This window comes from Malania oleifera, chromosome 7 (genome assembly GCF_029873635.1).
Source record: "Malania oleifera isolate guangnan ecotype guangnan chromosome 7, ASM2987363v1, whole genome shotgun sequence".
Taxonomy (NCBI): domain Eukaryota; kingdom Viridiplantae; phylum Streptophyta; class Magnoliopsida; order Santalales; family Ximeniaceae; genus Malania; species Malania oleifera.
Window position 1 is genome coordinate 44,798,386 of NC_080423.1, and position 18,811 is coordinate 44,817,196.

Genomic DNA, 18,811 nt, shown 5'->3' on the forward strand with positions numbered 1-18,811 from the left:
CTTTTACTCGGAAATCTAAGATTCCTTCCATAATTATTGCTTTTTTGCAGACTGCAGCTAAAATTAATATTAATGATATCCTTCAAAGGAGGAGGCCAAATAAAGCTTTTCTCAATGATGTATGTTTGCTTTGTTATCAGAGTGGTGAGACAATCTCTCAGTTGTTCTTATGTTGCTGCCATTCATGGGAGACTTGGAATAGATTTTTTGGTGAACAGTGGGTTTGTCCTTCTATTTTAGAAACCATGCTTTCCCTTTCTTTTAGGGGCTTTGGACTCAGGCAAAGGTAAGGAGATAAGGTTTTATGGAGAAGTGATATTTTTTGCAATGATTTAGTGCATTTGGTTGGAACGCAGCACTCGTATTTCTAGTGGTGCATCACTTTTTGTTGATCATTTCTGGACGAGGGTGGTGTTTTTTGGATTTGCTTTGGACATCGGTAAATGCTTTTGTTTGTTTTGTTTTGTTTTTAGAGGAATCTCTTTGACCAATTTGCAAGCTATACGTTGTTAGCTTTTTGTTTGTTTTTTCATTTTTTCTTTTCTTTATTATTGGAATGATGCCTTATCATCCTTTTCATATATTCTTCTTCATCCAATGTTTTAAAAGGTGTTCATCAGGCACACCAGACAGTAGCTGAATGCCTTGAGGTGCAATTTGAAAGGCCTCTCGAAGAGTGCACATTTTAGTTGAAGATGGAGCCCTATGGTCCTTGTGATGAAAACATGTCTTTTATGTTTTTTTTTTTTTCACTCCAAGGCATACACATTTTAGATCTGTAGTATTACCATATATATATATATATATATTCCAATTTTATGAAAAACATAGGACTCTTCACACTGACACACTGATACTCATCGAGTGAAGACTTCCCTTGCATTTTAGCTCCGTCACTTTGTGATCTTGATGAAGCCTTTCAGTTTGAAGAAAAAGACACAGGATCTGATGTTGCTTTGATTTTGAGCTGATTCTTCAATCAAAGCAAGTTTTCTGTAGGTCTTCAATTTTCTGACCATTGATTTTTTGGAGGAAATGGATGGACTGGAAAGTCAGGTGAAAATTGCGATCAAAAGCTGGTTCTTGGCATGAAGTTGTTTGGTGGTTGTCCATTTTTCTGAATATTGTTGGTTTGTTGGAGTTAATTGTTTAGAAAGTCATGAGCAAATCACAAGAGACAAGTGTAGAAAAAATCAAGAAAGATTAGCTCTGGATTAGTATTTGCCTCTTTGTTTCAGTTTTTTAGGATGGAAAGGCAACTGATGGATTGGAGCTGTCTTGGTATATAAGCTCTTTATTGTTGCTTCTTGGGAGAGCATGCGGCTGTGGCATTGCAGTCTGTGGCAATGCAGCTTGGTTTATGTGAGCATTATTTTCTCTAGACTATTTTTTAGTTTCAAAATCGATACAACAAATTTTATAAATTTGAATAAAATTCATATTATTTTTGAATGATAATTAAATTTTCAAATGGCTTATGCCTCACTCATCATCCATAAAACACCTTGACTTATACCTTCACCTATTAAAACATTGCTTTCATCTCTTAAAATTTTTCTTTGTTTGTCAATTTTTTTTTTCTTTTTACAGTCCTATCGCTTTCATATCTTGATATATCATTTTTCTGTAACATTTTTTTTTTCTTATCACCTTCATATTTTTGCTTAATGTAGTTTCTCAGGTTCTAAGATGTGCTTTCCTTCTGTAGTTATATTAGTATCTTACATTACATGTTCAAAATTGAATTAGGAGGCACATGGGCCCTAATGTTTAATGGCATTAAGGAACTGGCCAATAATGTATATCAGTGCATCAGGTTTGTGTCCTATAATACATTTGTATGCAAATTATGTATTTATTTATTGCATTTCCATATGTTGTTTAAAAAAAATTAAAAAAAAGGGCAGCCCGGTGCTGCATCCCTATTTGTGTTTATGTTTCACATAGTTATTTTTTAAAATTTTGTCTCACTGGTGGTTGTGATTTGTGTATTTTTATCTCCGTTGGTCTTAATAGAGGAGGATATATCTTACGGTTGTTGAGACAGTCACAATTATATTTTAAATAACAGTTTAGATGTTTTTTACTTCAATTCTATTATAATAGTTTCAATGTTTTTTTGTTTTTTGTTTTTTCCTTTTTTTTTAATTTTATTTTAAATGCAGGGAATCAGAAAGCTTTGTTTTGAGCTCTTGGATTTGAAGGATGCCGTGGAAAACTTACATGGTAATATGCGCACAAAGTTCTTGGCTTTCTTGAGGTAATAAAAGGTCATGGTTTTTCACCTAGAATAATTTATTGGCTGATGTGTCAGCATTTATTAATATTTAATTTTTCCCTCTGAAGAATTGGTATGTGTTACAACTGTTGCCCTGATTTTAATTGTATGAGCGTTGGTTTGCTTCATATGATAAATGGAATTTAATGTTGTCCGGTTTTTGGGTCGGGAAATGAAGGAATGAAAGACAAAGAATTGCATTAGGGAAATTCGGTTCCAGATAAATCCATTGAGCTGATGCACCACCAAGTCTGCCTAGTACACAACAAACAAAAGAGAAAAAAGAAGTTGGCATACTCACTAGCTCTGACAGATGTAATATGGCAAAGTGAGCAGGGAAATGGATAATGGGAGTCTCCTGCAAAGTGGGATTTAGTTGCAAAATATGATTGCCAAACTTGTTGGTGCACACAAGGCGCTACATAGTTAGGTTTTTCCACATGGTATTCACAAATTGGCTGTGAATATTTGAAGACCTTATTTAGAAATGGGAATAAGTCACTTTTCTGGGAATATCTATGTCATTTAAACTGGTATTCCAAGTTTAACTGAAACTTTTTTATGTATTTATAATATCCATTTTTTAACCCTTCTATGCCAAAACAAAACAAAAGCAAACAAACCAACACTACCCAAAAAAAGCCATGTAAAATGGAGTTTAATCATTTTCCAAATTAATCCTCAAACTGCTTAACTATTGCCGTTACACATCTAACCAGCATGCATCCCATTTGATCCAACTAAAACAAGTTCCAGTTAATTTCCAAAATGTTCAACCTTAGGAGTTCTAATTGAAATTGAATCAAATGTCTAGTACCTAGAACACAATTCACCATGGAGTACCTGTATCTGACACTTGGATATATGAACATTGAAACATAAGAGTATGCCATGCATTCCTTAGATGTAAGAAAATTAACACATGATCTAGTAGGTTTCCCTGGTATAAAGTTGCCAATGGCGTACCATAAAAATTTTTGAACATGCACCGCGCATCTAGAAAATTTGATTAAGAAGTGGCGCATAGATGGACTTTATTATATTATACTACTATGCCTCTAGTCTTTTTACATCACAAAATTTGAAATTTCTTTCTCAAACCATTGAAAATTTCCTGTTTCAAGTACAAATATCTAATGCTTTATGTTTCAATTTCTTTTCGTTTTCTTTTCATATTTATCAAAAAATGTAATTTTAAGAATATAAGAGCATATTTTCTTTTGTTTAAAAATTAAGTAAATGACAGAAGACTCCTTAGTAGGAAATTTTCATTTATTTATTTCAGCTTTTCTTTAAGAAATATAATTTGGATATCATTGCATTATAAACTCACTATAAGGTGTACAAGGTTCATACAAATGGAAATGGGAAATGGTAAAATCCTCTCTGTCTTGTTCCTCTGTAAAGTCTTGATAACTTATTAGAAGAAAAGAAAAAAAAAGAAATATAGCATGGAGTACAAGGCATCCTACAACAACTCAATGAGAGGGAGAGAGAGAGGGCTTACGCAAAACTTTCCTCTCAAAGAATCTACTTCAAGTGATGCAAGGGAAACTATTATGCTCCTAAACAAATTATGAGATGCAACAGCACCTTTAAAGATTCTGGCATTCCTCTTGGATAAAATTCAAAAAATAATGTGTAGAATTTGACTCGACATATTCAAGGATGATCTAAAACACAAGTGTGAACAACTCTTGTCACTCCTAAAACAAATGACATACATCTGGTGGCAGTGCCTTATCTTCTAAAGCAAGTCATTAATATTAATTTTATCCAAGATCATAGTCCCAGTGAAGGCCTTAATTTTGCAGGGGACTTTAGCTTTTGTAATAAATAGGAGTATGTGACTCATTACCAATTCCCACAATTCTGCCATTTGAAAAATTAGTTCTCCATGTCAAAATTTTCTCAAAAATATGTAAAATGGTTAACAGATTAGAGAAATTACCCACACCATCTGTTAAAAAAGAACAAGATCATTTGCAATTGTAAATTTGAAATTGGCTAATCTTCATGGCTCACCTTAATCCTCTCTATGAGACTCTATCAACTTCTTCTACAGTCATTCTCCTCAAGGCATCAACCTAGTGAATTAAAAAGGGGATAATGGATCCCCTCGTATAACCCATTGAAGCTTTAAACCACAGCTTGGCCTCTCTATTTTTGCAACAATTAGGATTGTTTGGTAGCTGCAGCATGGAAGAGCAGTTCTGGTCAAATTTTCAAATTTAATGTTTTACATTGAAGTCCTGTGCAAGTTTCTAGATAATATATTGGTATGATAATATACAGAAATTTCACCTTGGAGGTTACTGTCAAATGAATTTTGGTATCCCTACAAGGGCCAGCCATCTTGCAGTTTGAAGTTACTGATTTATTGATCTTGTAAACTTTAATTTTTTTGCACTTGAAAGTGACCGAAACAAGCATATGGAAATTCTTTCGGGGGGGCAGTCTGAAAACTAAAGTGTAGTCCCAAGATGGGGGGGGGGGGGGGGGGGGGGTGTGAATTGGGTTTAAAAATTTCTTTTAATTCTTTTTAAGAATTCTTAACATCTTTTACTTCTTTTAATGAATTCTAAACTTCTTGTTGATTTATCCAATACACAACAAATACTTAAGTCTTTATACAATTCTAATCTGCAACCATACACCAACAAAGTAACCAATCAATCAACCATTCAATCAAGAAAGCTTTAGAACAATTCTCAGCTTTTGTTAACAACCTTGTGTATATAAATTTGATTTAAGCCCTGTAGTAATGAAATTGATTCTTCAAAGCAAACCACAACTCAGATTCCCAATAATTCAGAATTTAAATAAACTCTTAGTTAATTTGTCTTTGGGTGTTAACCAATCAACGTATTCCCTTTGAGGTTTCCGCGAAGTATTGATCAATCAACGTACTCCCTTTCGGTTTCCGCAATCCCAAATCAAAATTAAACTTAAGTTTACTTAATTTCCAAATTACGTAGTATTTATGATTAAGAAATTAAATCATCCATGCAGTGTATATGTTTGCTGGAATTTAAAGAGAGTGAGATTGGGTTTTTTTACGAGGTTCGGCTTATCCCCAGCCTACATCCTTGCCTTAGGCAAACCACCTAAGGATTCACTAAACTAGTTCCTTTCCGGGCGGAACAAAATCGTTACACACTCCTTCAATAGACTAGAGCACTGCCTCTCCAAGTGATACCCCTCACTCGGTCACTCCTTCAATTAAGTTAAGGCTGCACCTCTCCAAGCAATACCCCACACTTTGCCAACGATCCAACAACTTGGAATCGTCAATGAAGCAAGAAACAAGAGCTGCATACAATAATGCTTTCACACAAAGCAGATTAGTACAATTTCAAACTATACACTTCAAAGTAATTTAATATGAAATTTAAATTGAAGCTCAAGAGAATTTATCACCGAATGATTCTTTCAATGATTGAAAGGATTTAGAATTGTAGCACAAGATTGGTGTTGAGAGTCAGCAAAGCTATAGTAGAATTCGTGCACAATGAGTGACCAAGAGAGCCTTTGAATACGTATGAATGCTGAATTTGATGCTTGGTGAATTAATTCAATGATCTTGAGGCTATTTATAGATTAGAAAAGTATTTAACTTGATCCCCAAGTTTACTTGGAGTAGTGCCCAAGTTTTAAACAAGTTTGAGCCCCAAGCATTCTAATTTTAAAAATTTGCCCGTTATAAAAATTGGAATTCTGCCACGTGGCAGTAGCTTGATGCTTTTTGGTCTGGTGTCTGTCACTGAAATACATAGGTTAATTTAAAAGTTAGTAGGGTGGCAGTTGCCTGTCACCTTTTGGTTAGGCGTCTGTCATTGAATTTCTCAGTTTAAAACAAAGTCAGTAGTGTGGCAGTAGCCTGGAAAAACCCAGACAGGCTTCTTAGATTGCCTCGTCAGGCGCCTGTCAAGGTCCAGGCAGTAGCCTGACGATCTTTTGCCTGTGTGTTTTAAAATCAATTATATTGGCAGCCTACTGTTGATTTCAGTCAGGCTCCTGTCAAGACAAAAATTCTAATTTTGAAATAATTTTGTAAGAACTCTATTTGCTTCTCAATTCTTGGAATTTTAATTTGTTTACTTGAAAAATATGTTCCAAGATTTAAGTTTTTAGGTCTCTAGGTCTCTTGTTCCTAATGAACTTAAAAAATAATTTCATACTTGAGTATACTTGAAGTACTTACAAAGCATATCCTAAAGCCCTGCACTCTAAGCTTGAAGTCTTCCATGATATGGTCACTTTGAGTTTCCTTGGACTTTAGTTTGAATCAGCTTTAGATTCCTCATCCTTTGATTATTTTGGTGTTGCTTGGAGCTTCCTTTGGATCTCTTTTAGTATGAATATAGCTTTAATGGTCTTGATCCTTTATAACTATTGAAGCTTTTGAACTTTGCGCTATAAGCAATTCTGAAACATCATCACTTTAACAAATATGTTAAGTTCATCTTATTTGTTATTATCAAAACAAGATTTTAAGCCTTGTAAGACCAACACAGTCAAATACATTCTTTCTAGAACTCGCTTCAATTCACATCCATAGCCTAGATTGGAAAGTCCTGATACAAGATGTCTGTGTGATTGGTTATTTATGGTCTTATTTCTGTGTGTGCTTGAGCTCATGTCTTTACTTTGTTTTGTGCAAGAGAAAAATGCATGTGTTCATTTGTAAGGGTGACATTAGTTTCTACTTGAAAAATTTAACTTTTCATTTTATGATTGCATCGTTTTTTAAATATAAATTTTTTAATTGAGACATATTTACTTCTTTACTAAATTTTCTAATCATCTATAAATCTTCGTGGTCATATTGTCAAAAAAATAATAATAGTCTTATTGATTGTATTAATAATCATAGAATATCAGAAGAGGTTGTGGAAATGGAGCATGAGTTGATTCAGCTGCAAAAGCATATTTCTTCTCAAAGGATTATTGTGCAGGATTTGATGAGTGGTGCATGTCATGAGCTGGAAGAGTGGAACCAGGCAAACGGTGAAACCTACGAAGCACAAAATGATCCTGATACTTGTGTGCTTCATGACCCCTTGGCAAATATAACAGAAAATGACATGACAACAATTTTGGAAAATATTGATGTACTTTTGGCTGAACATAGAGTGGAAGAAGCACTAGAGGCCTTAGATGCCGAGAGAAGTTTCCTGGAACTGAAAGGCTCTGGAGATGCTTCCTTAACTGAAGCATCCTCTTGCAAGGTTGCTTTCATGGAAAGAAAGGCAATGCTTGAGGATCAGCTACTTGAGACTGCTGAACGACCTTCAGTTGGTATTCTTGAACTGAAGAAGGCTTTATCTGGTTTGATAAAACTTGGAAAAGGTCCTATGGCGCATCAGCTGTTGCTAAAGGCTTATGGGTTGCACCTCCAAAATAGCATTCAAGCTTTTCTTCCTTCATGTTCATTGTGCCCCAGAACATATTCAGCTACATTATCTAAGCTTGTATTTTCTATGATCTCATTTATAACTAAAGAATCTGATTCAATGTTTGGTGATAATCCTGTTTATACAAATAGAATTGTTCAATGGGCAGAGTGGGAAATTGAATCTTTTGTACGATTGGTGAAGGAGAATGCCCCTTCTGGGGAGACCGTCACTGCTTTGCGTGCTGCTAGCATTTGCATCCAGGCTAGTCTTAGTTATTGTACGTTGTTGGAACCGCAAGGCCTGAAGCTTTCGAAATTGCTCATGGTGCTCCTGTGGCCATACATTGAAGAAGTTCTAGATCTGAATTTTAGGCGGGCTGGAAGAGTAGTTCTTGATTTGGTGGCAAATGATGAGAGCTTGCCATTATCACCTCGCTTTGCGTCTCCATTGTCTGCCTTCGCAACGTCAGCAGATGGTGTTCTTATTGATAGTGGAATGAGGTTTTTGTCTATAATGAAAGTAAGCAGATCTTTGTTCTTTAAAATGTGAACAATAATTAGTAGTGGGAAAATATTTTGAATCTCATTTCCTAAAACAACCATATGCACCTTACTCCTTTCAGCATGCTTTGCAAATGGAAAAGCAATACAATATTGGCTGGTTACACATAATGTAGTGCACCCAATTAATAACAATGATCAGATGATTTTGGACGTGCTGATATATAATGATCAGATGATCAGCTGGTCCAAAATTATCATAATCTTCTTCTTCTTCGCCATGAGATTTATTATGTTTATTTGTGTGTGCAATATTTATTTATCTATTTTTAAACTTCAAGAATGAAAGGAGTTTCCCAGAAAAGCATATTTTTGTTGTACAATTTTTTTTTTATATTTTCACTTGATTTTTGGCATTGGATATTCATAAGAAGATCTAGATAAAGGCCCGTCATGCACTGGTGGTTCCATAGCTTCACAATGCATATGTATGGTGTGAGCTGTAGCGGAAATATTCCATTGAAGTTCATAAGTCTGTCATGCATATACTTGTCTGACTGCACAAAAGCATGCATGAAGACACCTGTAACTGCATCTATTTGTATAATAAAACATAAGCATAAGCACCTTCAATTGTGCTTAAAACATCTGTGAGCATAAGAATCTTTAGTGTTATGTGCCTGCAGATTTTAATTACTAATAATATGTGGTGCATTTGTACGTTTGAAACTGAAAGATCACTAGTTTACTCGTGCTGGATTTGTGTGTATTTGTGGTGGGGTGGGGTGGGGGGACTTTCCTTTTTCCAACTTGTATGTCAGATTGAATAAGTTTACTGATTGTGGTACTTTGTAGTTCATGATTACCTAGCAATTCACTGTATGATGGAGTTCAAATATTCTATGCAGGATATTGTGGAGCAGCTGACCCCCCTCACCATTTTGCATTTTGGTGGAAGCATTTTGGCTAAGATTTCTCAACTGTTTGATAGATATGTGGATGCTTTGATTAAGGCCTTGTCAGGCCCTTCTGAAGATGACAATCTTGCAGAGCTGAAAGAAGCCCTGCCATTCAGAGTAGAAACAGATTCACAACAGCTTGCTCTTTTGGGAGTTGTATGTATAATTTCAGATAACTTATCACCAGAATTTTTATGTGGGTTCTGGAGCATGCAGATTGGAAGTGAGGAAGCAAGCAATGGACCCTCAGAGAACTCTGTACCCATTTCAAGTACTATTCTGGAATATAAGGAATGGAAGCGGCGTCTTCTGCACTCATGTGACAAGCTCAGGGATCATTTCTGTCGGCAATATGTTTTGAATTTCATCTATTCAGGGGATGGGAAACCACGACTAGATGCACGGATTTATTTGAATGGGAAAGGGGAAAACTTATCGCGGGACTCTGATCCCCTGCCTTCATTGCCATTACAGGTTGTCGTTTTCTTCTAAGGCTTAATGTTACACCGTCGCACGGATAAGACGTGGATTCCTGCTGGGTTTATGCTTTATTTTCTCTTAGTATTCCTTTTTAAGATCTCTTTCTTCCCCATCTTCAACCCTTGGACCCACTCTCCGTTAGTTAAATAGTTAATGGCTATCTTTCTGTTGTTTCAGGTTATAGCTGTTTTGGCTATTCAACTCTTCAATAGCTGATTTGAATGCAATTTGAATTTGATATTATTTCATTAGATATCAATCAATATGTGGTCACATGTATATCTCTAGATATCAAGTCTGACAAAATGATATCTGGTCTTCTGGTTGCATATAAATATTTTAATTTTTTGTTTATAATATTTTATAAAGAAAGCTAAACACTATTTTTTGAAGCTCACAGAAGCTTATTTTAATTTTACTTTTTTCAAATTTAAATGTTGAGCGTGACCATCAGTAATCAATAAATCTTGTAACCATTTTTTGTGCTTTCAGTTACGTATCCTTTTGTGTAATACATGTTTTTGTCTGCACATTTTTCCTCTGGCAATAATAGCACGCTTTTGTGTTATGATTGCAGGCATTATTTGCAAAGCTACAGCAGTTGGCAACAGTAGCTGGCGATGTTCTATTGGGGAGAGAGAAAATACAAAAAAGCTTGCTAGCCAGGCTCACAGAGACGGTGGTAATGTGGTTGTCAGATGAACAGGAGTTCTGGAGTGTGCTCGAAGATGATTCTGCACCCCTTCAGCCACTTGGGTTGCAGCAGGTGTGTTTGATTTTTTTTTTTGTTGAGCAAAATTTTTCATTCCTTCAATGACATAAAAATGTAGCAGATCTGATATTTATTATTATTATTATGCTTATGCCCTCCTTTACTCTTTTATTCTCATATTTAGTATATTAATGATCTCTAAAAACTAATAAATGATTGGAATAAACTTGGTTTTATGTGGAATATTAGTAATTATATTACCTAATAATTATTGGTGGCTGGTGATGATTTTAAGTTTCCACTATTTTCATAAGAGATCATTTGTTAGGCAGTTGTTGGCGGGCCTTGGATCGACGGTAAGGTTGCTCCTTTGTGACCGATTGATTATGGGTTGAGTCCAAGGAAACAGTCTCTCTGCATAAAAATGGGGTTAAGGCCGTAAGGCTGCTATCATTGTGAGACGCTCCCTATACCCTCACAAAGCCAGGGAACCTTGTGGCCTGGGGACACCCTTTATTGTTTGTTAGGCAGTTGAAACTTCAAATGGATGAACCAACAACCTTAGTTTTCTTGCTTTGATTACAAGTATGGGTTTGATAACTTTGAATATGGTAGTTTATAGTGAATTTTTTTGTTGAATTTAAAGCTTTACTATGTGTAATTAAGATATAGGGATATGTATTACACGTTTGTCCTACAATGTGGGGTGACCATTTGATGGAATGTGTTGATTCACATTTTCTAAAATAACTAAACAACATTCCGTATTTGATTTTTTTTTTTATCAGAACACAAATTCCACTGAAATTGGCAATATATGCATTTTTGTCAAGGAGAGTCTACAATCTGACTACGTGGCACTGTAGCAGGCAGCATGCTTTTCAGTCCATTAGTTCAGCAGATGATTGTTTCATCATTTTTTAATATCATTTTGTTAGCGAGGCTCATTCAATCAGTGAAGGGGTTTAATCCATCATCAGGTACTGCAGGCATGCCATGTGGTGCAAAAACCCTTTTCATGAATACACGGTTCTGGGACGAGCAGGATGCTGGCTGTGGAAATGGAGAACTAGGTAAAGTCAGTGCCAGATCTTAAAAATGGGAAATCCCAGATTTCAGTCCTTAGAGATTAGGAAATGAGCAGTGGGAAGGAGGATGCTAGGCATCATTCCCAGTCTCCCGCACTCCAAATTTTAAATCAGCCTGAATGAACTCTGGAACATACTTACAATCAAGGTCTTAATTTCAATTTCAACTCAAATTTTGAAGCTCCAAAAGTATGGAAATTACGATTTCGATTCGATTTTGATTTCAATTTGAAAAAATAACGGAAATCAATAGCAAAGCATGGAATTCTTTTATGAAACTTTAGAAATGGTTAATAGACATAATAATGTAAGTTTTGGGACTAATGCATTACAAGTTAAATACATCTATGTTGTGTATGAGGTGGAAAAGTTATAATATAATGTGCATCAAACATATTTGTAATATATTGTGCACTTAACATATTTAGTTAATACAAATGAAAGTCATAAATCATTTAAATATTATTTATTATACAAATAATAATAATTTAGAGATGAATGGTTACATAAAATGTCGTTGTAAGTTTATTTTTCCAAATAATTTCAAAAGCCTTTGTAATAATCTTTTGTTTTGATAAAAAAATAAATAATTAAGAGAGAAATTTCACTTCACTCCTGAGTCTCTCATTTGAATTCTGGGGGAATTTCATTCTATAGTTAAAAAATTTCAACAAGTTTCGCTAAGAGTTTGAGATTTCAATAAATTTTGGATGATTTTTAGAAATTTCATTGGAAATCATGTGAGATGTAAATCAACTACCATTTCGATTTCAAGAGTCATGGAAACTGGAAATTTCGATAGAAATTTAAGACCATGCTCATAATATTAATAGTTCAGAGTTAGAATTAGACTGTGGTGTTAAAAAAAAAAAAAAAAAAAAAACGTAACTAGCCTTGAAGAGAGTTCAAAAGTTGTGGTATTAAGTAGTAAAAAACCAGGAGCTGCTTTGGTGAAGATTGATGATGTCTTATGTCTGAATTGGGAAAGATTAGAGGGTACTTATGTGTATGCTCGGAAGACAGATTGTATGGGTGTTGAGATGAGGAAGGTGTTTGAAGAGAAGATAGAAAATTCTGGTGTGACAGGGACTAAGTTTTTAGAGAGAGATTCTAAAGAAGAATTTAGTATAGTGGAAGACTATTTCAAAGGAGGTTGGGTGTAGCAATGGGGAAAGAAAAAGGAAGGAGGTAAAGAAAAAGGGGGACTTTTCAGATTTAGATTGATAATTTTAATGAATTTGACTGTGGTGGGGGTTTGTTCTCGGATGAGATTCGAAAGAAATATGGGTGTGTCTCTTAACTCTTGCGACGAAGTAGGTGATTTATCTTATGTTCATCCTCTCCCGTTGGAAGGTCCGGAGGGACTGTATTTTTGCAAATGATGGTTTGGTCAACAATTTACAAGGTACGAATATTGCCTACTCCCATGGAGGAAATTCCAAGGACTTAGAAGTCCAATATCTTTTGGATAAAATGGATTTAAAGTTGAGTGATATTGGAGGAAATGAAGTTTGCTTGGATGGAGGCAAAAATCGTAAATTGAAGGGACAAAGGGAATAGCAAATTTGAAGAGCTCGCTAAAGTATGATGAAAAGAGTTTGAAAAGGGGTTTCCTTGGTTAATTTTGATAGTTTCATGTTTGTGATTGATCTTCTCCACCCCTCCCCCTTCCCCCCGTTTTTTTGGTGGATTCCTCATCCCTGCTTGTACCTTCCTTTTTCCCTGTCTAATATACTTTCTTTTATTATCCAAAAAATAAATACACAGTTCTGTGGCAACATTTGTAGATGGATGAATTACCTCTTTCTGTCTCTCATGGTTTACTTTCACTTGGCAGTTAATTCTTGATATGCACTTCATTGTTGAAATTGCACGTTTTGCGGGTTACCCATCTCGACATGTGCACCAGATTGCATCTTCCATAAATGCCCGTGCTATCAGGATATTTTCTGCTAGGGGCATAGAACCACAATGGTATCCTACAGCATTCCTCTTTTAAAAATTTTACATTCAGTTATGTTCTTGTGCTGACAAGTAACAATTATTTCTCATTAGTGCACTTCTGGAGGATGAATGGTTTGTTGATACTGCCAAAGCAGCAATAAACAAGCTTCTTTCAGAAACATCTGGATCAGAGACATCAGAAACTGAGGAAGGGCATATACTTGTGCATGATGAGATCATCTCTGATTCTGCTGGCTCTCCTTCCTCCCTTTCCACAGTGGAGTCTTCAGAGTCCTTTGCTTCTGCAGATATGGGTGAACTCGAAAGCCCAGTTTATTCTGATCCCGAGGGATGAAGTTTATGGCTATCCCCTTAACTTGATTGGTCGATGATCCTCCCAGATGACTCATGAGATGCCCTCATTGTTTTCTCATCAAAATTGGTGAAGTTGCTCAACAGTATACATAGCATGCAAAATTTGTTAGTTGTAGTCAATCATATAAATCTCCAATTTTTGATATAGGCAGGCCAACAGTATGTAGGTCTAAGAAGCAGCATACCACCCCCACCCCCCACCCCAACCTATTCTCTGGGGCTAACCCAATTCCCCTTGTGCTATGGAATTCTGGGACAACTTTTGTCCCACCATTGGTTTATTGTGTTATGTATTGTGATGGCTGAGATGGATGAAGATTCTTGGTTTTTCTGCCATTGCTGCACGTGTTTTTTCCTTGGCATAAGTTTGATACAACAGTAACAGCTGTTTAATAGTTTCTTGTAAAACTGATGATTTGTCTTGTGTCAAAAGAGGTTGTGAGATCTTGCCCAACTGGTCTGACCTACCAAATATGCGGGCTTGGACCAAGAAACACGAGTACATACAAGCCCAGCTCCGACATGAATTATTCATGAGTATGATATGAAGGAACAACTGTTGAGAGATGAAGGTGGAGTTGCAAGAATCACTAGTCTTGTTGAAGAAACCTGTTTGTGTTGCCAGTAGTTTCTTGTTTGCGGTAGCAAAAGCAGTTTCTTCTTAATGAAGGTGCAGGGCACACACTTCGCTTATTATGAATAAAGTAGTTCCTCTTAAAGATGCAGTGACATAATTTGGTGCAAGTTGGATGTTTCTACTGCTTAATGCCAGTATGGCTGACGATTCTACTTTATTGGCCAAGTGCCAGCCAGACGCGCCCAAATTTCTTTTTGATCACAAAACATTGGGTGGTATTGGTTTTTTTTTTATCCATGTAAATTATATTGATCAAAAAAGGATATGTACAGAAATCTGGGCATACCCAAGAGAAGGGAAGCAAGGCTCCCAAACAACACAAAAAGGCAATTTACGTTCAACCTGGGGATGCACTCAACCCGGGCATCCCTAGGGGCGCAGAGGCCTTCAAAAGCTAATCAACAATCGAGGACGTCAAAATTGGGTAACACTTTACACTCACAAAAAGGAACCTTCAAAACATTGGGTGGTATTGTTATTGACATGCTTGTGTGACTTGGGACAAATCGATGTTTCTTAATAGAGCTGCAAGTGCACGAAAGGCGTGTTGAGGAGTGATGGGGAGTTTAGTCATCCATTGGTGCATGTTGCGCAAAGTGAGTCTATACTAGTAAGTATTCCAGTTGCTGGTTAAGGATTGTTTGTGAATGGCCTCCTAAGTTTCCATGGATGCAAGAAGCATGTTCAGTCTACTATCCGGTGCCTTCTCAGCTGCTTACACTGCTTGAAAAGTGCTAACATCTTGGGATGGTTGGCTTGTGGCATTGTGCTAGTCAAACAAGTTGATCTTTCTTCTTGTTTGAGTTATAATTACATAAAAGCTCTTTATGAGAGGAGCGACAGTTAGTACCATGTGGTACTTATGGCACTGGTATTGCCTACTAGATTTGTCATAGCCTAGCCGGTAATTGCCAATGACCCCAAAAACCTTCGAGGATGGTTATGGTGGCACAGGGTTGTATTGTAAGTTTGAAGTTGATGTCGTTTTGACATGGAATTTTGGCAATTTAATGAGTCATTTATTATTATTGTTAAAAAATTATAACAAAAAAAAAATAAAATCGAAAACTAAAATTTAGACACATAATGAGCTTGTTTTGTTTGTATTCATAAAATTAAAGCGAATTGAAATTTTAATTAAATAAATGCTTATTTTTGTCTTTAAATTAAATTATATTTTATAAAAGCAAATGTGTTAAATAATAGAAGTATGAAATAATAAAAATTAAAAATATAATAATAAAAATAAAAAAATTATTATAATTATTTTAATTTATTGTTATATCTCAAAATTCACTTTGTAATAACAATCTTATCCTACATCACAATTGAAGATTGTAAAAACATTTTGTAATTGACTTATTATTATTTTTAATTTCTTTATTTATGAATATTTTATTTTAAATATATTTAAATTCAGATAAACATTTCATTTAAATTTTAATCAAAGTGTATATAAAATTAATGATTCAATAAAAAGGTTTATTTTGGACACTAAATGGTGGATTAGGTTTTTTGTGAGGTGCCTTTTATAGGATAAACCTGTGAGGATAGCGAGTCGAAGTGAACAATACCTTATTAGAGTGGAGTTCAAGACCATTACATTGGGTATCAAGCTACCTATGGATATTATATCACATAGAAGGTACTCTAATGAGAGCGTCAGAGTCAGAAATTGGATCGGATAGAATGTTATAGTCCCATAGTGGAATTGTATGAGGAAAATTTTGGGTTATAAGGATGGTTTGAACTCCAACTATGTGAAATACTTTTTACAGGATAAATTCTATCTGAGACTAATGAACCAAAATAGATAATACCTTATTGGAATTGGGTTCAAGATTTGCTACACAAAGCTAATTGGTGGACTTAACACCACTTTGGATTACTCGAACTAAATGCACCAAGCTAAGGAATTATACTTTCTTATGGAAATATTAATATTTAAACTATAAAAAACACAATTATATGACAGTAGAGAAAATATTTATGGAATTGTGCTAAAGTGAAAGCGACTTATGGAAAGTTGGTTCCTATAAGGAAAATCGACTTTGTATAAGTCGGTCTCGTTGCTCATGCATGCAACATGGTAGAATTCATGTAAGATAAAACTAACTTAAGGAAAGTCAGTTCCTATAACGAAAATCGACTTTCCAAAAGTCTGTTTTGCTTTACATGCATGCAACATACTCTAATTTAGTTGTGAAAAATATTTTCCTTGAAGTTTTTGTTTTAATATTTTTCCTATATCTTTATTTTTTTTATTTATTAAAAAATAGAAAAATAAAAAAAATCTTGTAAAATGGACTGAAAGGAAATTACAAAAGATCAATTAAATTTTTATTTTTTGCAATATTTGTATGAAATAGAAAAATAATAATAGACAGTTTTGACACTAGTTGTTTGAGCAAATAACTTTTAATTTTTCATTTTTCAAATAATTACAAAAAATGAAATCTTAATTTTAATTTTTTAAATTTATACATAAAAGTTGAAAAATATCCTTTCTTTATTATTCTAGATTTTTAATTCCTACTTTATGTATGGAAGTGTGAAATTTGGATTTTAGACTTTAATTTGCATGAATTATGTAGAGTAATTTTTTTTTTTTTCTAAATCCATACAAATCTAAATTCAAATCCCAAAATTCATGAGTTCAAATATTACCTTGTATAAATTTTGCAAAATTGAATTTTTTATTTTTATTTTTGTGATTATTTTAAAATATAGAAATAAAAAATAAACTTCTTTTGCACATTTAAAAAATTATTTATTTTCTACTTTTTAAATATGAATCTTGAAAAAGGTAAAAAATAAGCTAAAATTTTATAGTTCTCTAGAAAACTAAACATTAGAAAAAAAAAAAAATATGTCGTACAACTAAATGACTCCTTTGAGTTTGTTTTGAATAATGATTTTGGTTGGGAAAAGAAGGAAAGAAAAATAAAGGCAAAATAAATTTTCATTACATTTCTCTCTATATGAAATACTAAAACTAAAAATTTATTCTAATATGGTAAAAAATTAAGAAAAATCAAATGTTAATGATGTGTATAATTAAAATTTTTTCATTGATTTGGAATATTTTTTTTTCTAACTTTCCTTGATAACTGAATATGAAATAATATATTTATTTGTATTTTCCTTTCCATTTCCTAGTATTTTTCAAGTTCCAAAGGCAAGTAAGTATTTCATATTTTCTTGAAAAAAACAGAAGTGAACAATACAAAATAAAAAAACCTCTTTATTTTATTTCATTTTATTTTATTTTTTTTGTAAAATTTAGTGAAATTTAAGAGCTTGATACCAAATTTAAAACAAATCAAGACAACACAAGCAAATAACACAAATATTAAAGCAATTAACTAAAAATATAAGGAAGAGAGATATGCAATCTCTTTGTAGTGGTTTGGCTATCCCTACCTACATTCACTCTTTCAAAGCCAATCACCTTGAGGTTCAACTAAATCCCTTACTATAATAGCAATACAGACACCAATATACACTTGCTTTTATGGAGGCAGTAACACCAATTACAAGAGTTGAATACAAAAAATAAATATAAAAAATTAAAAAAAATCTCACAAGGAACGATATACAAATGAAAGTACAAGAATAAATCCGACAGAAGAAGCAAGAGATTGCGTGATAGTTTTCCTAGATCTTTCAAAATGAGCAAGTTAAACACAAAGATATTTAATGAGAGAGGAGAGAATTTGAGCACTTGGATGATATAGAAAGCTTCATTCTTCTTTATTTATTTATTTTTTCACTCGTTTCCTGATGAAAAAGATCGGTATTTATTCCTAAGTTAGGGAAAATGCGCCAAATCACACCATCATAGCTAGAAGTTATAGTTGCAGCGGATGCTCTCACTTTGTTCATATTTGGGAATCTTTCTTTAACTTATTCTAATGGCTTTCGCAAAGTTGCTTGTTTTGAACATGCGTATGTATAAACACCTCAAATTTAATTTCTTTAATGTTCATGCACTGCATAGAGAGAGAGAGAGAGGGAAAAAGAGAGAGAGAGAGAGAGAGAGAGAGAGAGAGAGAGAGAGAGATAGAGAGAGAGAGAGAGAGAGAGAGAGAGAGAGAGAGAGAGAGAGAGAGAGAGCTGTCGATGAATCACTATGGATAAATAAAATGAGTGCTTAATATTTCATTCATCGTCATCCTTATTATTAGACTTGTTAGACATATTCGAGTTTGATAGGTATGCTGAATGCTCGATAGTCCTCTATACCTCTAGATGTTCACTTATATCCTAGTTGTGTTAGAATTGGTGTATTCCCAAGAGGGGGGGGGGGGATGAATTGGAATTTTAAAAATTTATCTCCTAGGTTAAACAAGATAACCGTATAATACAACCTAGGGTCTTTCTATGTAATTCCAAATGCGCCGATAAATATGATATGCAGAAATTTAAATCATGCACAT

At 34.2% G+C, this 18,811-nt stretch overlaps 1 protein-coding gene across 3 annotated transcripts in view; it reads left to right on the forward strand.

Annotated features, from left to right (window-relative positions):
• Nucleotides 1–14,071, forward strand: part of LOC131160135 (exocyst complex component EXO84C) — a 31,531-nt gene extending 17,460 nt beyond the window's left edge. For 2 of the 3 annotated variants that reach the window (XM_058115492.1, XM_058115494.1), the window contains exons 2-7: nucleotides 2,166–2,260; nucleotides 7,155–8,196; nucleotides 9,086–9,610; nucleotides 10,194–10,382; nucleotides 13,254–13,390; nucleotides 13,472–14,071. In XM_058115492.1, the coding sequence (XP_057971475.1) occupies nucleotides 2,166–2,260; nucleotides 7,155–8,196; nucleotides 9,086–9,610; nucleotides 10,194–10,382; nucleotides 13,254–13,390; nucleotides 13,472–13,715 (2,232 nt within the window). In that variant the 3' untranslated portion in view covers nucleotides 13,716–14,071. Of the gene's footprint in view, nucleotides 1–50; nucleotides 1,363–2,165; nucleotides 2,261–7,154; nucleotides 8,197–9,085; nucleotides 9,611–10,193; nucleotides 10,383–13,253; nucleotides 13,391–13,471 lie in introns of all 3 variants that reach the window. The other variant, XM_058115493.1, reaches the window with a different exon arrangement.
• Nucleotides 14,072–18,811: the final 4,740 nt, after the last annotated feature.